At 57.0% G+C, this 19,531-nt stretch overlaps 2 protein-coding genes across 7 annotated transcripts in view; one reads left to right on the forward strand and one right to left on the reverse strand.

Annotated features, from left to right (window-relative positions):
* PRKCSH (PRKCSH beta subunit of glucosidase II) overlaps positions 1-10,594 on the reverse strand; it is a 12,560-nt gene extending 1,966 nt beyond the window's left edge. Inside the window, exons 1-9 of one of the 2 annotated variants that reach the window (XM_024745963.1) lie at positions 10,488-10,594; positions 10,017-10,169; positions 9,696-9,812; positions 9,178-9,273; positions 9,024-9,081; positions 7,994-8,111; positions 6,356-6,485; positions 1,408-1,492; positions 434-512 (exon numbers count right to left, since the gene is read on the reverse strand). In XM_024745963.1, the coding sequence (XP_024601731.1) occupies positions 434-512; positions 1,408-1,492; positions 6,356-6,485; positions 7,994-8,111; positions 9,024-9,081; positions 9,178-9,273; positions 9,696-9,812; positions 10,017-10,092 (759 nt within the window). In that variant the 5' untranslated portion in view covers positions 10,093-10,169; positions 10,488-10,594. The remainder of the gene's footprint in view (positions 1-433; positions 513-1,407; positions 1,493-6,355; positions 6,486-7,993; positions 8,112-9,023; positions 9,082-9,177; positions 9,274-9,695; positions 9,813-10,016; positions 10,170-10,487) is intronic. The other variant, XM_024745964.1, reaches the window with a different exon arrangement.
* Positions 10,595-10,971: 377 nt separating this feature from the next.
* ODAD3 (outer dynein arm docking complex subunit 3) lies at positions 10,972-19,216 on the forward strand. 5 transcript variants are annotated; one of them, XM_024745851.1, is made up of 13 exons: positions 10,972-11,400; positions 12,385-12,506; positions 12,617-12,694; positions 14,393-14,563; positions 14,651-14,752; positions 14,851-14,976; positions 15,218-15,340; positions 15,850-16,005; positions 16,912-17,072; positions 17,155-17,368; positions 17,985-18,140; positions 18,602-18,686; positions 18,850-19,216. In XM_024745851.1, the coding sequence occupies exons 1-13, from the start codon at positions 11,160-11,162 to the stop codon at positions 18,966-18,968; spliced, it is 1,854 nt and encodes a 617-aa protein (XP_024601619.1). In that variant the 5' UTR covers positions 10,972-11,159; the 3' UTR covers positions 18,969-19,216. The 5 variants fall into 5 exon arrangements, with proteins under 5 accessions (XP_024601619.1, XP_024601620.1, XP_024601621.1 ...); XM_024745852.1 differs by having other exon boundaries at positions 15,853-16,005; XM_024745853.1 differs by having other exon boundaries at positions 14,851-14,901.
* The last annotated feature ends 315 nt before the right edge of the window (positions 19,217-19,531 follow it).

Genomic DNA, 19,531 nt, shown 5'->3' on the forward strand with positions numbered 1-19,531 from the left:
GGGGGGTGGGGGGGGCAGTGGGGACCAGCAGGACAGCAACGGACGGGGGACCAAACCAGCAAAGACAAAGAGCTACAGGCCCAGCGGTGAGGAAGGTGAATCAGGTACGTGCACTTGGCGGGGTAGGCGAAGCAGGTGGGGCACGTGTATGCGGAACCTGGCTCCGTCCCGATCAGACACCCCTGGGCGCCTGCGCGACCCCACCAGGTCCCAAAGGGCAGGGAGAAGCGGCCCTGGGTGGCTGCCCTCCTGGCTCACTCACAAGGCCTGGCCGCATCAGCCACAGTGGGCACCCCAGCGGCCCTGGCCTGGGGCCAGCCGCGAACCATCCATGGGAGTAGCCCACCGCCAGCCTGTCTTGGGCCCCCTGGCCCTGAGGTCACCCTGGGGCAATCCCCTCCAGGAGTCCCAAGTGAAGGGGCCGGTTGGGTACCTGGGCTTCCCCTTCTGATAATGCCCCGTCCCCATCTGTGTCCAGCTCCGGATGGGTCTGCAGCTCGGCCACGGAGACCCTGCAGGGGCACAGGCAGAAGCCAATGGAGGGGTGAGCCCACTGGCTGCTGGCCAGCTGCCTGCCTCCCCCTGCCAGGCACCCCTGCCCCGAGAACTTGCTTCAGAACCTTGGGGCAGGGAGGGGAGAGCAGCAGGAAGCTGAGAAAAGATGAAGTCTGGGGTTCGGACCCCTCTGGCCCCCACCCCCCAGGAGAAGCAGCCACCCAGTCCCCACCCTCCTACCCCCTCCTGAGGCTCCACAACCCTGAGGGGCTCAAGAGAGGGAAGGACACAGGGGTGGGAGGAGGAGATACCTTGACAACCCTGTATCCCCCAAGACCCAGCTTCCACTTCCTTCCACCCTTAGAGCCCAACCCATCGAAACTGCCCTTGGCCTGGCGCCCTCCCCGCAGCCAAGCCCCAATACCCACAATGGCCCAGGCACCACATTCTGTCCCTCCACCCGCACCATCGCCAACCAGGGTGTGGACTGCCCCTGCCCATTGCCCCCTTGGTCCCTCCGAAGCCTCCCACCAGGGGGCTGCCCAGCCTCCTCATTCCCGACAGCCCACCCTCCACCGAGCCCTTTGCCTGGGGTCAGCCAGCAAGTTCAGGGGCGCAGGAGGGATTCTGACTTTCACCAAAGTGTCCCAGGCCACAGAGTAGGCTTGTGAAAAGTAATGGGATCCCTAGTCCCCTCGAGGGCCCAGCTCCTTGAGGGGGTGGTTTCCCTCATCTCCTCCTCCGGGGTTGCTCTAGACCCATCTTACACATGAGCAAGCAGAGGCTCCTTTAGAGAGGGCTTGGGACCAGCTCGGGCCCTGGGGGCCCCAGGGCGAGGAGGTGGGCTCTGGCTGATTTCTGAAGGCGGGGATGGGAGGAGGGCGCCCAGGGCAGGCAGTGCCACACACTCACGCCCCGTCCATGTCATCGTCCAGCTCCTGGAAGGCACTGGTCGCCAGCTCCTGCTCTCGCTGGGCCTTGGAGGCAGCCAGCTGCTCTGTGGAGGGACCAGCCCATCATCCTCTGCACCGTCTACAGCTCCCATCACCCCAAAATCTGCCCTCCCCAACGCCCCAGGGGGGCCGCTGTATAGCCAAGCCCTCCACTGGGTGCTGGGGCCCTGAGTCAGGCCGCTATGGGGGTGGGAGCAAGGAGATGACAAGGGCTGGCCGGTGCAGGGGCAAGGGGGCCAAGGAGGTAGGAAGTGCCAGATTGGGGGGAGATCCTGAGGGGCTCTGCGGATGGTCTGAACGATCGGTGGCTGTGAGAGGCAGGCGGGGGACCATGCACTAGGTTTGCCATGTCCGGGAGGCCCCCGCAGGAAGAGGCCAAGCAGGAAAAAGGTCAGGGGACGGAGACTGGGGTTGGGGGGCAGCCAGGCGAGGGAGATGTCCTGGGGGCCCAGGAGAGAGGGGAGAGGCCACGTGCACGGAAAAAGGGAACTGGGAGTGGCCAGTGGACACAGGGCCTTAGCCCCATATCTGCTCTGATGGTCCCTCCTCTGCCTGTCTGCCTCATCACTAGCCGGCTCAGGTGGGGTTCAGGAAAGCAGCCACAGGGGCAGCTCCATTATGAAGCTCAGCCCTCTGCATCAGGACAAGTGGCCCGTGTCCCAGGAGACGCCACGAGACCCCAGCAGACTCCGCCGACACCATCCTCACAGATGAGGGCCTGAGGCTCAGGTGGATGAAGGGACCCACCCATGGTCACCCAGTTGGCGAGGGGCAGAGCCGGGGGCCCAAGCCGGGCCGTCTGCCTCCAGAGCCCGTGCTCATCCCCACCACCCTCTGGGAATCTGGGTCAAACCCTGGCATGTTACCCCTGAACCTGAGTCGGCAACTCCACGCTGAGAACTCGGGCTAAGGGAAATGGGGCACGAGTACGCCCAGCCTTGTGTAAAAGGACGCTCGCCGTGGTGCAAAACAGTGGAAACAGAAGCAAAGGGAAGACAAGAGTGAATTCACTATCTTTTCTTTTCTTTTCTTTTTTGGCCACTCTGCGGCATGCGGGATCTTAGTTCCCCAACCAGGGATCGAACCCACGACCCCCTACAGTGGAAGCGCAGTTTTAACCACTGGACCACCAGGGAAGTCCCTGAATTCACTTTCTAACACATGGCCCAGCAAGAAAACACCAGGAACCTGGCACCAAAGATGAATGATAAGAAAACACCAGCAACTTCGGTCACAAAGGGCCAACACCCTAATACACAACAGGCGTTTACAAATGATGAAAACCAGCACTGCGAACCTGATAGAAAAAAATGGCACCCGGATCAAATAAATCCTGCCAGGGTCATACACCGGAAGAGACACAACTGTTGAAAGGAAGTAGGGTCCAGACACAAGGCTACAGTGTGGATGACCCTTGACAACACGATGTTCGGGGAAAGAAGTCGGTCACAAAGGCCACACACTGCCTGGTTTTGTTGATACGAAACGTCCAGAACTGGCAAACCCATAGAAACAGAAAGCAGATGAGTAGTTGCCAGGGGCTGGGGGGCGGGGGGATGGGGAGGGACTGCTTGATGGACATGGAATTCCCCTTCTGGGGAGACGGGAATGCTCTGGAACTAGAGAGCAGAGAGGGCTGCACATGGTGCATGTACTTGATTCCACTGAACTGTACTTTTCAAATTGGCTGAAATGGTAAATTGTACATTTTGTGGATTTTACCACAATAAAAAAAAGTGAAGGGTCCGAGTGAAACAGAAGGAAATGAGGTACACACAGACAGCACAACACCCATACACCATGTAGACCAGTGCTGTCCATGGACATGGTCTACCTCTGCTGGCCAAAATGGCAGCCACCAGCTACACGTGGCCACTGGGCACCTGAAGTGCGGCTCTGGGGTCGACACCCAGAGTTACTACCCTCTGAAGAATTGCATCTCTGCCTGGGATGGACAAGAAAGGTCTGGAAAGGGCTTCCCTGGTGGCGCAGTGGTTGAGAGTCCGCCTGCCGATGCAGGGGACACGGGTTCGTGCCCTAAAGGTTTCACGCCTCCTGGTAGAGGTTAACCTGGAGGAAAACTCTCTCCCTTTCTACTTTACTACTTCCAGGATTGTTACCCCCAAAAATCTTTTTAACAGAGAATATGGAAGTCAGATGGGATATTTTAAATCACGTGGAAACCAGGAAGAAATAGAGCAGGGAACTCCCAGCCTTCTTTCAAGGCCCCAGTCACATCCCACGTCTCTCACACACACTCACACACCCCACCTCCGATGATCTGGCCTTGGAACTCATACCACCCTTAAAAGCCCAAGCTGGGTGACCCCATGTTGTGCTGGCCCTTGACAGGTCTGACTTGGTCACCACCTACTCACTCCAAAACCCCAGAGGGCAGAGAATAGTAGAAGCAATAAGACCCCAGCAAAGGAGGGTAATTCCAACCCTCAGCTTTACCTTTCCAGCAAACAACCCCACCTGCTTACACTACCCCTTCTCCATCTCCCTGTGGGCAACTACCCACCCGACACTCAGGCCTGACCAATCAGAACCTGTGCTGCACCTCCTGGCTCCAGGGATTGGTTCATGGGCAGCCACATGACCTGGGACAAGCCAATAGGAGCTTGCCGTAGAATTTGTGTTGGGACTTGTGGGAAAGTGGTATTCTCTACTGGCTGGGGCTGCTGAGCCAGAAGGAAATAAACCTAGTGCTGCCTGTGGTTGTGCTGGCACAGGAGGGCAGAGCCTGCCTGGGAAGGAAGCCCACAGAGAAGGAGGCAGAGCCCAGAGGTGGAGGGAGGACTCCTGCCATCCAGGGAGCCTAGGGTCCCACTGGGCCTAAAGCTTCCACTTTTTATGAAGTGGGTTCAAGTTGGGTTTTTGTCACATGTGATCAGAAGGGCTGATCTCAGGAAGGAAGCTGGAAAGTCTTTGTGGAGGCAGCGGCATCTGAGGGCTTGGGGCACAGTGGGACAGACTCACTGATCTGCTGCTCCCATTTCAAGGTGAGCAGGGCTGCAGGATGGGGCCTCATGTGTCACTGCTGAGCACTGGGCCTAGAGCCCACTAGACACCTCTGTATTTGCAGTGGGAATGGCTGGAGCAGAGGCCTGGGAGCAATAAAGGGCAGCAGTTCCAGGGGAAAGGCAATCAGACCAACGTGGTGAGTGTACAGGGTGCAGTGCAGGGAAAAGTACTAGACTCCTCGATGCAGGGGGCACCGTAACCAGGCAGTGGTGGCCCAAATGCTGTCCCACCCAAGGCACTGGGGAGCCGGGAAGACTGCTGGGCAGAAGAATGGCTTGGCCTGATGGAGGGAGGCCATCAGGAAGCCAGGGCAATGCTGGGCCCTGAGCCAGGCGGAACAGGCAGATGACTCAAGCCTCCAGTGAGGGGACAGGGTCTGCAATCAGAGAGATTTGGGCATCAACCTAGCTGGGCAAGGCCTCAGCTTCCTCATCTGTGAAACAGGGCTACGTGTGGGTGCAGTTCATAGGGAAGGGAGGCAGGAGCGACACGATCCTTATGAAACAAGCACTGGGTGCTCTGGTCCAGCTATCATTAGTGTGGGAGAGAATACCAGTGTCTTTGTCAGGGGTTGGAAAACTTTACTGTAAAGAGCCTGATGCTAAAATATTTTAGGTTTGGCAACCCATAAGGTCTCTGTTGGCAACCACTCCGCTCTGTAGCTGTATCACAAAAGCAGCTGATGTTATGTAAATAAAGGGGAGAGTCTCCTCTCACTCCCCCACATGGCCGCCTTGCTGCTCCTTAAAAACTAGACAAGATGCTGCCTTAGAACCTTTGCACCTGTTCCCTCTGCCGGCACTCCCTCCCTCCCTCTGTGGCCAGAGGGCTTTCTCTGTCTTGTTCAATCCTGTATTGCTGGCACCTGAGGTGCATCTGGCACACGACAGGTACACAGCAAATGCTTGTTAGATGAATGACTGAATTACTGATTACGAGAAATCAGAACAGAGATAGGAAAGGAAGGGAGAACGCAGCAGATGCTCAAAGAGATGGATGAGATCACAGAGTGGCTTCAGAGAGAAGACTGCCGGTTCCTGGTCACCAGCCTGGTGACCAGCTGGAGCCACACCCCCAAATCCTCCCAGCAATGTTTGGTCTTTTAACTAGCCTGGAATGGGTTTCTGTCCCCCCTCTCCCTTCTATCCTCCTTCCACCATGCGCCCCTGCACAGAGCAGACTGAGAACAAATGCCAAGGCTTCAGATTTCCCATAATGGCAACACAATCTACCAACAGCAACGAAATGCTAGACAAAGCCTAAGAAAATCATCTTAAAACCAACCAAGACAGTAGGAGTTTCCAGGACCAAGAGGAAATCAAGAAGGTAAGAGAATATGGAAGCCGCTTTCACCCTAAGGGATTTTGCCAATCCTGGCAAATGTGGATGTCCATTTTGATAACTTGTGAGGGAAGAGAAATGAAAATCAAAGTCCAAGGTGAACCGCCGCCCCCCCACCCCCAGCATAACTGTGACCCCACGGGGCTCCCCTCAGGGATAAGCTGGGCCAGAAATTACCCAGCCTATGCTTAGACCTCGGTTCACACTGCCTGTGAGGCTGGAAGAATCTCCAGCCTTGAATTTGGATTCAAGGGATCCCTGAATGGTAGTGCTCAGAGTTGGCAGAAAGAAAAGCCCCTCCTCTCTAGAGAGGGACCTCTCATCCTAGACTGCAAGTTACTCCTATTAATGACTTTTAAACACAGTGACCAACACACAGTCAAAGATAACTGGGCACGCAGGGAACTATAAAGTGCCATGATTTAGAAAATCAGCAAAACCACAGACGAGAGATAACAAGCAAGAGGCTCCTGGGCCCAGACTCTTCCCAGCCAGGAGGCAAGGGCAAGTCACGGCCACCCTGGGACGTAGTGATGTACCTTCCCACAGCTTCCGGTGCTGGTCCTTGGCCTCCTTCTCTGGCTTCTCAGCTTCTTCCTTCAGTGTCCGCAGCAACTCCACCTGGTCCTCCAGTGACTTCTTTCCAGCCTGCAGCTCAGTGAGCTTTTTCTGGGTAGGCAGAAGACAGGGGCCAGCTCTCTTCCTGTTCCACCCTCTTCCTCACAGACTGCCATCTCCCTGCCTCTATTTCACAGGGTGGCCACAGGATCTTTTCAAAATAAACACCCCTCTCTGGGTCTCCCCCTTGCTGTGGTTCCCTGCAGCCCACTGGAGAGAAACCCAAAGACGTCAATGTAGCCCCCGAGGCCCTGCATGACCAGGCCCCTGCCCACCTCTCCAACCCCATCCACCCCACTGCTATCTTAAACTCTAAGATCCAACTGCCCTGACAACATTCAGAGCCCCACTCTCTGCCTCCAGTTCTTCACACATGCTTTCCTTCTGTCTGGAACACTCTGCCTGGCTAACTCCAAATTACCCAACAGATTTCAGTTTAGATGGAAGCCTCCTCCTCCAGGAAGTCTTCCCTACTTCCTACCCCCAAGACAGGTTCGGGGAACAGAGGGACCGGGCAAGAGTCTTCTCTATGCCTTACAGCCCCGAACATCCCTTCTCCCCTCAGCCCTGGCTATCACTTTGTCTGTGTGTCCCTCCCACTAGTTGATGCACTCTTGAGGCAGTTCCACATCTAGTTCTACGTTTGCTTCTAGCCATGATGCACAAGCCCAGTGCATCCTGGGCTTCTGTGGCTATTTCAAAAACTAATGTGTGTGCTGGGTGGACTCCAGCCTAGGGATGGGGGTCCCAAGCTGTAGGGTCTTAGCCCAAGCCCACACGGGATCACTTTCCTCCCAAGACCTCAGCCTGGTCTGCTGCCAGGATCCTCCCACCTGCCCAGGAGGGCAAAGATCACCTGGAGCCAACCTCACCGTGTGGCTCGCCCAGCATCCTCTAAACTCGGGAAGTACCACACTGGCTCTGAATTCACTGCCCCATAAATTCGGGAGGTACCTCTCTAGCCAGGCCATGGGGGTAGGAGAGAAAAACCTGGAAGCTGCCCAGGGCAGAGAAACAGAGCTGGAGCCCTTACTCAGTGGGTCGGGCAAGAGCCCAGGAGGAGTGTTGAGGACTCTGACCCATCAAACAGCCAAGGGGGTGGCAGACAGGGGAGGGAGAGACACACCCCTGGGGGTACACCCTCTTCTGGCCCCCCCAGCACCCACCCTATTGAACTAACGTGACTGCGACTGACTGACCCCCCTCTCGAGTCCTCGCCCAGACTGGGAAGTCATGTAGCCATTAACCCTAACTTACAGATGAGAGAACCCTGGGACCGGGATGCAGACATGTCCCTCCTGTCCTAGGGGCAGCAGAGATCCTCTGAGCTCACTTCAGTCTGCACCCAAGGCCCAGGTCGATGCCTGTACTGGCTGCCACCCACTTGGTACCCGCTTAAGCGACGACTAAATGCCAAGTGGACAAACGAGTGAATCAAGGCGCAGAGAGACAGTAACTGGCCCCAGGACACCACGAGTCAGGAGCAGACATCAACCCCAGTCGGCCTCCTCAGCCTATACCTCCAGGTTGTCCTGGGTCAGCCCCACCGGGCCCCTCACCTGCTTCTCCTCTCGGGCCCTCTTCCAGTCCTCAATTAGGATCTTTTTCAGGCGGAACCCCTCGCGGGTCACCTCCGCCATCTGCTGTAGAGTCTCTCTCTCCTTACGGCCCTTCTCTCTGGGGGGAGGGGACACATAGGCACGATGGGGTCGGGGGCACTTAGCATCCACCAGGTCTGCTCCTTCCAAAAGGGTTCAACACCCATGCCTTCACACCCCCTATGTGGGCAAAGACAGGAGAACAAACCCTCCTCTCCCCACCTCCCCAGGCTCTCTTGGCCTCAGAGTCCCTCATCCCTGTCCTTGTGGGGAAGGACAATGGGCAGGGTTCATCCACCCTCAGGGTCAGGGGAGGGACTGGGGGGTGCTGGGATGTGGGGCTGGAAGGTGGCTCCCAAGAGAGGGAGGAGAGAAAAGCACAGAAGTCACAGACCCCCAGACACAAAGGGCAAAATCTGGCCGGTAAGCACTGTTCTGCTTAATCCACTCTCTGTTTCAAAGATCTTCCATCAAAAGAGTTTGCAGAAGTATTGGGACTCTCAGCTTCTTTGAAAAACAAATCCAGCCCTGCCACCTGCCCTCAACTCACAGGAGTGGAGGGCAGCTGTGCCTTTAGATGGCACAAGCCCACCACTCCCTACTGCCTTATACTCAGCCTGCTATGCTGTTTAGATTACCTACCTGTGGGCATTTCAGTTTTCAGGTCCTGCTGCAAAGCACAGCAGTTAAAAGCATGCAATCTCAAGTTAGACCGACCTGGGTTCAAGTCTCGGCTCTGCTATCTCCTAGCTATGTGACCCTGAGGAAGTCATTCTCCTTTCTAACCTTGAGCTTCCTCATCTGTTCTTAGGCAAACTGCACCTGCTTCCAGGCCAGAGAGGAAATTGCTGATGGAGCATTCACAAGGCATCTGGCACGGGGTGAGCACTCAGTACACAAAAACAGAAAAGACAGGGAACCTGATTCACCCAGTGGGGCAAGGCAAGGTCTGGAGGGGTGGGGGGGGGATGGGGGGCTGTCACCTACGTACTTGCAGGTGTTCTCACAGATGATCCCGCTGTTGTATTCGTCCGTCCCGTCGCAGCAGTCTGAGGGAAGAGGTGTGGGCACCATCGGACCCGGCAGCGCCTCTTCCCTCCCTCCACCCAGCACGCTGTTCCCAACCCCAGGGAGATCTCATTCACCACAAACTCCATCGTTGACCCATCTGGAGGAGATGTACAGGGGCTTGTAGCCAGTGTTGGTGCAGTGGAAGCTGCCGTTGGGACAGGCGGCTGTGCCTGGGGAGACGAAGGGAGGGAGGGTTTGTGGAGTGTGCTCAGAATCCAGCGTGTCACACCCACTGCATACACAGAAGGAACAAGGAATGTGAGAGTAACTGATCCCAAGTAAGAGAAGGAAAGACACCTGCATGCTCGGGGCCTGAAACAAAACTCTTCAGTGCTCCCTCCTGCCTCTCCTCCCTGAGGCCCTCAGAACAGGACCCTGCCAAACCCCCTCCCCCTCCCCCTCCGGGCTCCCACAGCACCTCCCGTTCTCCTCACCAAACCACTGACCACTCGCTTCTGTGCCCGCTTCCCCCCACTCAACAGCGAGCTCTCTGAGGACAGGACTGGGTCTGTTTTGCTCACAGCACAGGACCTGGCACCCACCAGCTGCTCAATAAATGCATGATGAATGAACGAATGAAGAAAGAGCTCACCTGGTTCATCTGAGCCATCTTTGCAGTCACAGTAGTCGTCATTGACCTGATCAAAAGGGACACTGGCAGAACCATCCAGGCAAGTGAAAGGCTTGGACTCGTCGTAGAAGTGATGGTCTGGGGAGGGGGGCAAGGGGCTCAGCCCAGGGCAGGAAGAGGCCCTTTCCACCCAACGGCTCCTCTCCCCCCACCCACCAGTTGAGCATTGCCACCTTCCCTGCCCAGAGACCAGAACACTGAGACCGAAGGCTGTTAAGTGCCTCTTCCAGGAGCCTCCCACACCCCACCCCCACCTCTGACCACCTCCAGTGGCCGACTCACTGGTGAGGGAGACGCCCCGGGGTCGCTTGACCTCCACGGCCCAACACATGGGCAGCAGCAGCAGCACTAGTAACATCTCGCTGGAGCCTCGGAAGCCGGAAACGGGTTCTGTCAGAGGAAGGAGGCTGCTGGAAAATGCGCTGTGCCCTCGCGCTGCAGCAAGAAAGGGGTGGCAGGTCAGTGGGAGAGGGCTACTTCCAGCCGAAGGAAGGCACCTCTCCCTCCAGCCAACTGGATTCCTCCATCGCTTCCGGGCAATGAGGGCTCACTTTGCTTCCCATACTGGGGTCGGGGGGGGTCTCCCCAATCCTGCCCAGTGGAGGGGAATCTCACTTGGCCCACATCAACGGTGGGGAGATCTCAAAACCTCCGCTCCCCATGAGTAGGGGGTGGTTAGCTATCCAATTCCCGCCTTCGACTGCCCCCAAGAGGATATTGGGGTGCCCTCCCGCCCACTAGTTCACCACCTACACGAGACTGGGGCAAAGGTCAATATCCACCGCGCCCCCCGACCCCGCAGCCAACTGTTCCTCCTGCAGAAAGAAAGCGGAAATGTGTGGAAGCATCACTTCCGGTATCACGCTGCGCTCCCTGAACGGCGGTTCGTGGCCGCCATGTTGCGAGTGGCAAGTGGCGGGGCCGGAACAGAGACGGCCATCTTGGATAGGACTGTGAAGCCTTAAAGGGAATAGTTCTGAAGGTTAGCGCTTAATGGCGGCGCAAGGTGCCTCCATCTTGGGAGTGTCGGGTTCTGCAGTCGGAACAGAAAGTTCCTGAAAAACGCCCGCGAACCGCCTCGGCGGGGTTAGGGTGGAGGGGTGGGGAGGAAAAGGGATGAGCACGTGACTCCAAAGTACCCTCCCCCATCTTTCTGCGGAGCTGGTCCGGTCTGTCCCCTATTGGGACCGCCCCTCAGCTCAGCGTCAGCCAATGAGAGCTGTAGATTGGAATGCAGGCGATTTCCTTGGGAGCGCTGGAGGGAGGCGGGGAAGGTTACCTAGCAACCGTAGATGCTGCGAGGCCCCGCCAAGCGGTAGACAAGTGCATTCCCAGAGCCCGAGGAACAGGAGCTGACGGATCCCGGACAGAGGCAATTCCTAGCGGATCCCCTAACCACCAGGGATCCTTGGCCTCAACCCAATCATGACGTCTTCCCTGAGTTGGGCGGCCTCCGTCAACGCCATGCCTTCTCAGAACCAGATTTCAGCTCCTTCCAAAGTCAAGGGCAGTCAGGCTCAGATCAAGCCCTACCACCCTCGAGGCAAGGGGTCAGTGCAGGCCTGGCACTCACTCCATTCCAAGGCGGCACCTTTCCACGCCAGCGAGGGGAAGTCCGCTGTGCACACGCAGGTGGCTGAGTTACAAAGGAAGATACAACTGTTAGGTAAGATGGCTCCACAGGGCACAGAAGGGTCAAGAGTCAACAGTCCTCTGAGCTGGCAGGAGCGTTTCACTGGCGTTCATCCAGTGGCCAGTTTCTGAAGGCAAAAACTCATACTGGTTCATGTTTTTCCTCATCTCTCTTGTAAAACTTTTCCTGAGCTCAGAACTGACTGGACTGCATTTCATACTTTTATGTAATTTCAACTCTTCTATCATGCATGGAGTAGTAAAGAATATAGATTTCTAGAGCTGGATTTTCTGGGTTCAAATCCTGGCTCTACATATGCTAATTGTTTGACTTGCAGGGACTAAGAGTAACCTAATTGCTCTCAGTTTGTCCAACCATGAAATGGGGATAGTAACAGTACAACCTCATAGGTAGTTGAAATGTGTAAGGTGCTTAGGACAGTGCCTAGCACATAGTAACACTATAAAGTGTGAACCGGTAGTTCTCAATGGAACAGGGCTATTTTGCAGTGTCTGGAGACATTTTGGTTTGTCACATTGCTTTGGGGGGCGGGGGGGGTTACTGGCATCTAGTGGGTAGAGGCCAGGGATGCTGTTCAACATCTGACAACGCGCAGGACAGCTCCTCACAGCAAATAATTATCCATCCCAAATGTCAGTTGTGCCAAGGTTGGGAAATCCTGGTATAAACCTTTATTGTTTTATTATTAGGAGGTAATTTTGCCTAGTGGTTGAAGGTATGGGCTGGGGAGTCCAACTGCTTGTGACTTAGAACAATATAATAAGCCTGAGTCTTCTCATGTGTAAAATGGGTATAATTTGTATATGGATATGTACCTATTGGCACATGCTATTTGATACCTAGAAAATTATTAGTCCAGCATCCAACACATAACAAATGCTCAAAGTAAAATATTGTTACAATGTTAGGTTGACAATTACTAAAAGGTTTTCCCTCTGGGAAGTCCCCCCTTCCCATGATCCTCTGCTTCTGCCTACCCACCTCACATGACCCCAGAGGGTGACCGAAAGGCCTTTTATGAGACCAGCCAGTGGAACATCAAAAAGAATCAGGAGACCATCAACCAGCTCCATGAGGAGACCAGGGCGCTGCAATTACAGTTGACAGACCTGCTCCAGGTGAGGTTGAAGAGGTGCCAGGGGGCGGGAGCAGCATCCCCAGGGGCAGAGCACCACCTCAAGTAGAAGTGGCCCGAATCAGTAGTGTGACTGGGCTCTTCTCTCTGCAGGGAGATGAGAAAGTGATCCAGGCAGTGATTCGGGAATGGAAATCAGAGAAGCCATACCTGAAGAACAGGACAGGCCAGGTTTGCCCCACTCCCATTCCACTGACCATCTCCCTTCATTTCCAGCCTGGGTCTCCACCCAACTGGCCTCCCTGCCCACTATCTCGCCTCTCCAATCCCTTCTCCACACCTGGAGCCACTCATTTATTTCTAAACCTTTATCACGCACCTACCATGTGCCTGGCATGGTTTTAGGTGTTGGTCACCGTGAGGTGAAAGAAACAGACCATGTCCCCACTCCCCAGAATCTCATATCTTGGTGGAGAAAACAGACCCTCACACACACACCCAAAAAAAAAACCAAGAACAACAAATATAGAAACAAAGTAATTCCCAGTGGTGACAAGAGAAACAAATAAAATAGACTGACTTACTAGAGATGGATGGGGGCAGGGGTTTGCCTTTTAGACTGCAGGATGGGGGTCTTTGCTTTCTCTAAGAAGGTGATATTTGAGCTGAGAATGGGACAGACAGGTAATGATCTGGGGAAAAGCATTCCAGGCAGATGGAATAGGAAGTGCAAAGTGCCTAGGGTAGGAACAAAAGTAGAGTGTTGGAGACACAAAGGAGGTAAGTGTGGCGGGATGGTAGTGAGTGAGGGGGGCTCTGCAGGAGGTGAGGTCAGAGAGGTCAGCAGGGGCAGAACTTTGTAGCAGCCTTCACTGCAAGAGTGCAGATTTTATACTAAGAATCAGAGAAATGGAAGGTGGGCTGTGAGGAGGCAGGAATAGAAGCCAGGAGGAGGTCAACTGGGTGAAAGATGGTGTTGGCTGCACTAGGAACAAAGGGGTAGAAATAGGAAGAAAGAGCTCTCTATGGAGGAACCTTTGAAATAGAACAGAGAATTGCTAACAAACTGGATGCGGTGGGAGAGAAAAAGAGAAGGTGAGGATGACATCAAGGTTTGGGACTTGAGCACCTGGAAGGGTGGAACTGCCATGAGCTGAGATGGGGAAGATTCGAGAAGGGCAGGTTTGGGGAAAGATCAAGGACATAGTTTTAGACACGATGGTTTTCAGCTGCCTGTGGAAACATCTGGAAGGCAGTGTAGATATGGATATACGAGCCTGCAGTTCAGGGGGGAGGCTAAATTGGGGTGTCTTCAGTGTATTGTGACTTTTGAAACCCTGAGACTGGATAGGATCACCAAGGGGGTAAGGTTGGTCAGATGAGAGAAGAACCTCTTCAAAGGCAAAGGAGATGGAGAAGGGGCAGCCAGGGAGCTGGGTGGAAAACCAAGAAGTGGGGGTCCTGGAAGCCACAAAAAAAGAGAATCTGCAGGAGGAGGGGGATCAACCAGGTCAGACGCTACTAAGAGTCAGGGGAGATGAGAACCAAGATATAGGAGAAGGGGGACTTCCCTGGTGGCACAGTGGTTAAGAATCCGCCTGCCAATGCAGGGGACACAGGTTCGATCCCTACTCCAGGAAGATCGCACATGCCACGGAGCAACTAAGCCCGTGCGCCACAACTACTGAGCCTACTCTCTAGAGCCCGTGAGCCACAACTACTGAGCCCACGTGCTGCAACTACTGAAGCCTGTGCGCCTAGAGCCCGTGCTCCATAGCAAGAGAAGCCACCACAATGAGAAGGCCGCGCACCGCAACGAAGACCCAACACGGCCAAAAAATAAATAAAATTAAAAAAAAAAAGATATGGGAGAAGGAAGGAAGGCCTAGGTGGGGGGTTCAGGCCTCTGCCCTTGCTGCCCCCCCTCAGCAGGCCCTGGAGCACCTGGACCACCGGCTGAGTGAGAAGGTGAAGCAGCTGAATGCTCTTCGGTACCAGCTGGGGCTGCGGCAGAAGTGGCTGGAGGAGCTCCAGCTGCAGCATGGTCTGCGTGAGCTGGAGATGGCAGAGGCGAAAGATAGCAACACAGAGGTGGCCAAGGTGGGGCTGGTGAGGTCTGCAGAGGCCTTGATCCTGGGGGAGGAAGTGAGGGGGGAAGGGACCCAGCCCGGCCTTGCTTCTCTCTAGACCACGCGGAACCTGGAGAACCGCCTGGAGAAGGCCCAGATGAAGGTGGAGGAGGCCGAACACATCACCAATGTGTACCTGCAGCTCAAGGCCTATCTACAGGTAGGGACCAGGGCGACTGGGGGTGGGAGGCGGCAAGTGGGAGAGCCAGCCTTGTTAGGGACAGCGGTCACAGGCCTGCCTCATCCCTCACGCCCCAGGAGGAGAGCCTTCGCTTGGAGAACCGGCTGGACTTCATGGAGGCTGAGGTGGTGAGAACAAAACACGAGCTGGAGGAACTGAACCTAGTGAATCAGGAGGCGCTTAATGCAAGGGACATCGCCAAGGTGCCAGCCCGTCATGTCCTGGGCGGGGTGGGGGGTGGGGGTCCTGCCCCCCGACCCCCGATGCCGCCGTGGTCTTCTGTTCTGGCCCCAGCATCTGAACCTCAGCTGTCCCGGAACCCGTCCCATCTCTCTCCCAGGACCCCACAGCCTGACCCAGCTGTCTAGAGTTGGGCCTGCGGCTCTGGCCCAGAGCCCAGATAGGTGCCAGCAGGTCCTGCTGTCCCCCTTTCCTGCCCTCTAGAACCAGCTGCAGCATCTGGAAGAGACAGTGTTCCGAGAGCGCAAAAAGCGCGAACGCTACCTAACAGAGTGCAAGAAGCGCGCGGAGGAGAGGAAACTGCAGAACGAACGCATGGAGCGCGAGGTGGGCGCACCAGGAGTACGGGGCTGTGATGACCCCAGCCTGCTCCTGCTTAGATGCGGCCCTGGTTGGCCCAGGCCCTAGACCCTTCGGCAGTTCTGACATTTCTCCTGACTCCGCCCCCATCTCCACTAGATGCCGGGGCTCCTCTCACATCCCTGACCCCGCCCTCCAGCCCTCCCCTTACTCTCAGGTCTATCCTCATCCTTCCCCACAAGACTTGCCTGTGTCGGAAATTTGATCCTGCCTCTAACCCGCCCCTTACCCGACAGGCCCCACCCCTTACCCGACAGGCCCCGCCCCCTGGACCCCGTCCCTCTGCGCTGCTTCTGAGGCCTCCCTTTCTCGACCAAGGCCCTGCCAAGCACTCCTGACCCCTGCCTGGGTGCCCTTACCCACGCCTGGGCCCCACCCCCTCCCTTACCCCGGTGCGGATACTTCCCCAACCCCCGCGGCCTCTGCCCTAAGCCCTTGTCTGCGAGCTGACCCCGGCCCCGACCTCAACCCACCAGCAGACCCAGCGCGAGCAGGTGCTGCTGCAGTCCAACGACAGGCTCCAGGACAGCATGCACTCCAAAGAGGAGGAGCTGCGGCGGCGCTGGAACATGTACCAGATGGAGGTGCTCTTCGGCAAGGTCAAGGACGCCACCGGCGTGGCGGAAACGCACGTGAGTGCCGCCCTCGGCCCTCCCAGCTCCCAGACGCCCGAGCTGAGCCTGGGAAGCCAACACACCCAGCCTCCCCTTTTTGCTGGGTCAATTCTTCAGCACACAAAAGACACCCCTTCTTCCTCCAGCTACTGCCTCATTAATCCGCTACCTCTCTCAGCAAAACCCACACGAGTTATCTACACTGGCCATCATCCTCTAATGTTCCGGCTTACACTGGTGCTGACGTCTTTGACGTATCAGCTCTAGGAGAACTATGAGTGTTTTCTCTCTGCTGTGCCTCCAGCACCTGTAGCAGGGTCTGGGCGCAGTAAAATGCCCAGTGCCAGCCTCAGCCCCAGAGAAGCTGGGCCCCTGCTCTGGGGCCCACGCGTGGCAGCGTCTTCCTTGAAATTTCCTAAGGCTTTATTTATGTCCCCAGCTGGCGAACACTAATTCCCCTGGATCCCTGTTGGGTTTCTCCACTTAACGGCGCTCGCCAACCCACTACTCCTATGGGGTAGCCTCCTAGGAGTTCCAGGACTTGGACATGTGGGGTCATCTGGAGCACTGTGGCCAGGCGCCTTTCCCAGCCATATTTCCTCATGGGAGTGGGCAAGATTCACTGCCAGAACGTTGCTGGCATGTTGAGTTTGGAAAGCAGCCGTGCTCACTGCTATCACTGCCCCGCAATCCGATTTTGGCTGATTCAATTTCCCTATATAGACAAGGAAGGGCCCGCAAAAATCATTTCTTCGGGGCTGCACACCCTCGAGGCAGCCCTGGGCCGGACTCACAGAGTGTCTAAACACCATTATGCAGAAGCCATCAGCTCAGCCACTTGTCCTGCGTGCCCGGGGGAAAGAAGGAGGAGTGCACCCCTGCCTGCCCCAGCCCTGGCTCTGACTCGGGCTGGGCGGCCCCCAGGCGGTGGTGCAGCGGTTCCTGGCACAGGGCGACACCTTCACGCGGTTGGAGACACTCAAAAGCCAGAACGAGCAGACGCTGTTGAGGCTGAAGCAAGAGAAGCAGCGGCTGCAGCGGGAGCTCGAAGACCTCAAGTACTCAGGGGAGACCACGCTGGTGAGGTGAGGTCCCGGGTGCCCGAGGGCGAGAGTGGGGCCTGCGGGGTCGGTGGAGCTCCAGCGGTGGCCTCCCTGCTCCCCGCAGCGAGCAGAAGCTGCAAGTCGAGTTGCAGGGGCGCATCAAGGCGGAGGAGCAGTGGCGCGCTGACACACAGGATCGGCTGCAGCTTGCCATGCGGGCAATGCAAATGACCAAAGAGGGCCTGGAACACCTGGCTGGCAAACTGAACCACATCCTAGTGGCAGGCCCCGCCCACGAGGAATCCCCGCAAGACGTGAGAGGCGGTGCCAGCACGCAGGTGTGGGGTTCTGCCCCGTAGCCCACTCAAGAGAACCCACCGCAGGCCCTGTCCAGGACATGAGAGGCCTAGACACAGGGGAAACCTCAACCCACTCCTGAGTCTCCACCTCACGTCTCAGGGGGCACCCCCCTTACTCCTTAAGAGGCCCAGGACTTTAGAGACCCTGTCCCATTTCAAGTCCTGCCCCCATGGGAAAGTCCCACTTAGACACACACACACACACACACACACACACACACCCAAAACTTCAGAGACCCCGCTCCAATCCTGGAGCGACCACAGATAAGAGAAGCCCCACCCTGCCCGCAGCAGAATCCCATTTCTTAAGGTCATCCGGCAATGGCCTCTTTCCAGTTAGTATCCCTGCCCTCCCACTAAAAGACTCCCCCCGCCCCCCATCCCTTGGCTTGGGTCTCTGGAATTCAGAGGCAATTGCCCTATAAGCGTGGCCCTTGACCACAGAATCCCCACCCCACAGAGGATAGCACCACTCCGGTTGGTGGCCCCTAACTTCAAAGGCCTGGTCCCTGAGGAAAAGCCCCGCCCCTGGGTGGAACCTGTCCCCAGAGGCCCCGCCCCCTTCCCACTCACCTGGTTCCGCCCCCGGGCGCAGGAGGCCGGCCGCTTCGCCAGGAAGGAGCTGGATCCCGAGGCAGGTGACTATCTGCCCAACCTACTGGGCCTCGTGGAGGAAAAACTGTTGAAGCTACAGGCGCAACTCCAGAACCACAATGTGCCAGAGTTGCTGCGCCACATCGCCGACCGCGAGGTACCCCTTCAGCCAGGCGGTGAGACTGAGGGTGCAGGGGCTGGGGCGGAATACCAGGAGGTCGGGGCATCCCCCTGGAGACCAGAGAGGAGGCCGATGGGCCGGGAATGGGCCTTAGGGACAAGGCGTGAGGTTTAAGGAGCTAGGGATGCACCACGAGAGTTCCCAGAGGGCCCTGGCGGGCCAGAGGTCAAGGCTGGGGGGATCAAGGGTGGGGCCTCGAGAGGACAAGAGGTGGGACCTAGAGACCACGGGCGGGCCTGGGAGGGGGAGGGGGAGGGGTATCAGGATGCCCGCTGAGAACAAATGACGCGGCAGCGACTAAAGAAAACTTTCCAGCAGTGGGCAGAGGTGCCGAATGGAATCAGGTTGTCTCAGAGTGGGCTGGGGAGGAGGGAGAACGGACTTCGCTGCAGCCTCTGCCCACTCACACTCTTCTTTCCCGCTCCCCCCTCCTCCAGTTCTACTCCACCCTAGAGGGAAAGCTGCCGATGTACAACACCCGCATCGCCCTGCCTGTTGCCGGTCGCAACGACAGGTTCTTCGGTCAGTACGGGCAAGGAAAGGGGGCGGGGCCGGGGGCCCAAGCAGAGCATCGGGAGGTGGTCAGGGGCCGGACCTAGGGCCAAGGTGGTGGTGGGATGGTAAAGGCTGGGAAGGAACATCTGAGCCGGGAATGGGAACTTGATCCCCTCATCGCCCTTTGCAGACGAAGAGGAGAGTGAGGACGAAGACAACGACGTGGTGACCCGCGCGGAGCTCAAGATGCGTTCCCAGAAATTAATCGAATCCCGCAGCAAGAGGCGCGGTCGTTCGCGGAGGTCCTAGACTCGTCCTCGCGCCCATCCGGCGTTTGCGGGCCCCTGCGGAGCCCCCAAACCCCTCTGGGCCCAGCGGCGGGCCCACGGGGCCCCTTCAAGGGCTGAACGCGGCCCGGACGAGGGAGCGGAGCGGGCGGGCGATGCCCGGAGTAGAGAAGGGGGCTGGGCTGCCGGACGTTCCCACAGTAAATCTCCCCAGGCTGGTCCGCGCCGGCCTCGGAATCGCGCATTAAAGGTCAACCACCAGCCCCCTGAGTATTCGCCTCTCCTTGATCCTGCACCACCCCATAGATGGCTGCCCCTCAAACCAGGGCCACAGATTCAGCTCCCTCCGACCTGGGGAGTGATGACTCCCGTAAGCTAGGGACACAGGTTGAGCTCCCTCCGCCCCTCCAGAGAAATGAGAAATAAGTCCACACCTGGGGCAGACCAGCCCTCCCCGTCTGAGCAAGCGGACTCTCCTTCTGAGGACGCAGACCTGTACCCCACTTAGCTGTACACATTAGCTCCTCCACACCTGGGGACACAAAAAAGAGCCCTCCCCTGGGAGAGAGAGAGAGAGGCGTCCTT

This window comes from Neophocaena asiaeorientalis, unplaced genomic scaffold (assembly GCF_003031525.2).
Source record: "Neophocaena asiaeorientalis asiaeorientalis breed wild unplaced genomic scaffold, Neophocaena_asiaeorientalis_V1.1 scaffold357, whole genome shotgun sequence".
In the NCBI taxonomy this organism is placed as follows: domain Eukaryota; kingdom Metazoa; phylum Chordata; class Mammalia; order Artiodactyla; family Phocoenidae; genus Neophocaena; species Neophocaena asiaeorientalis.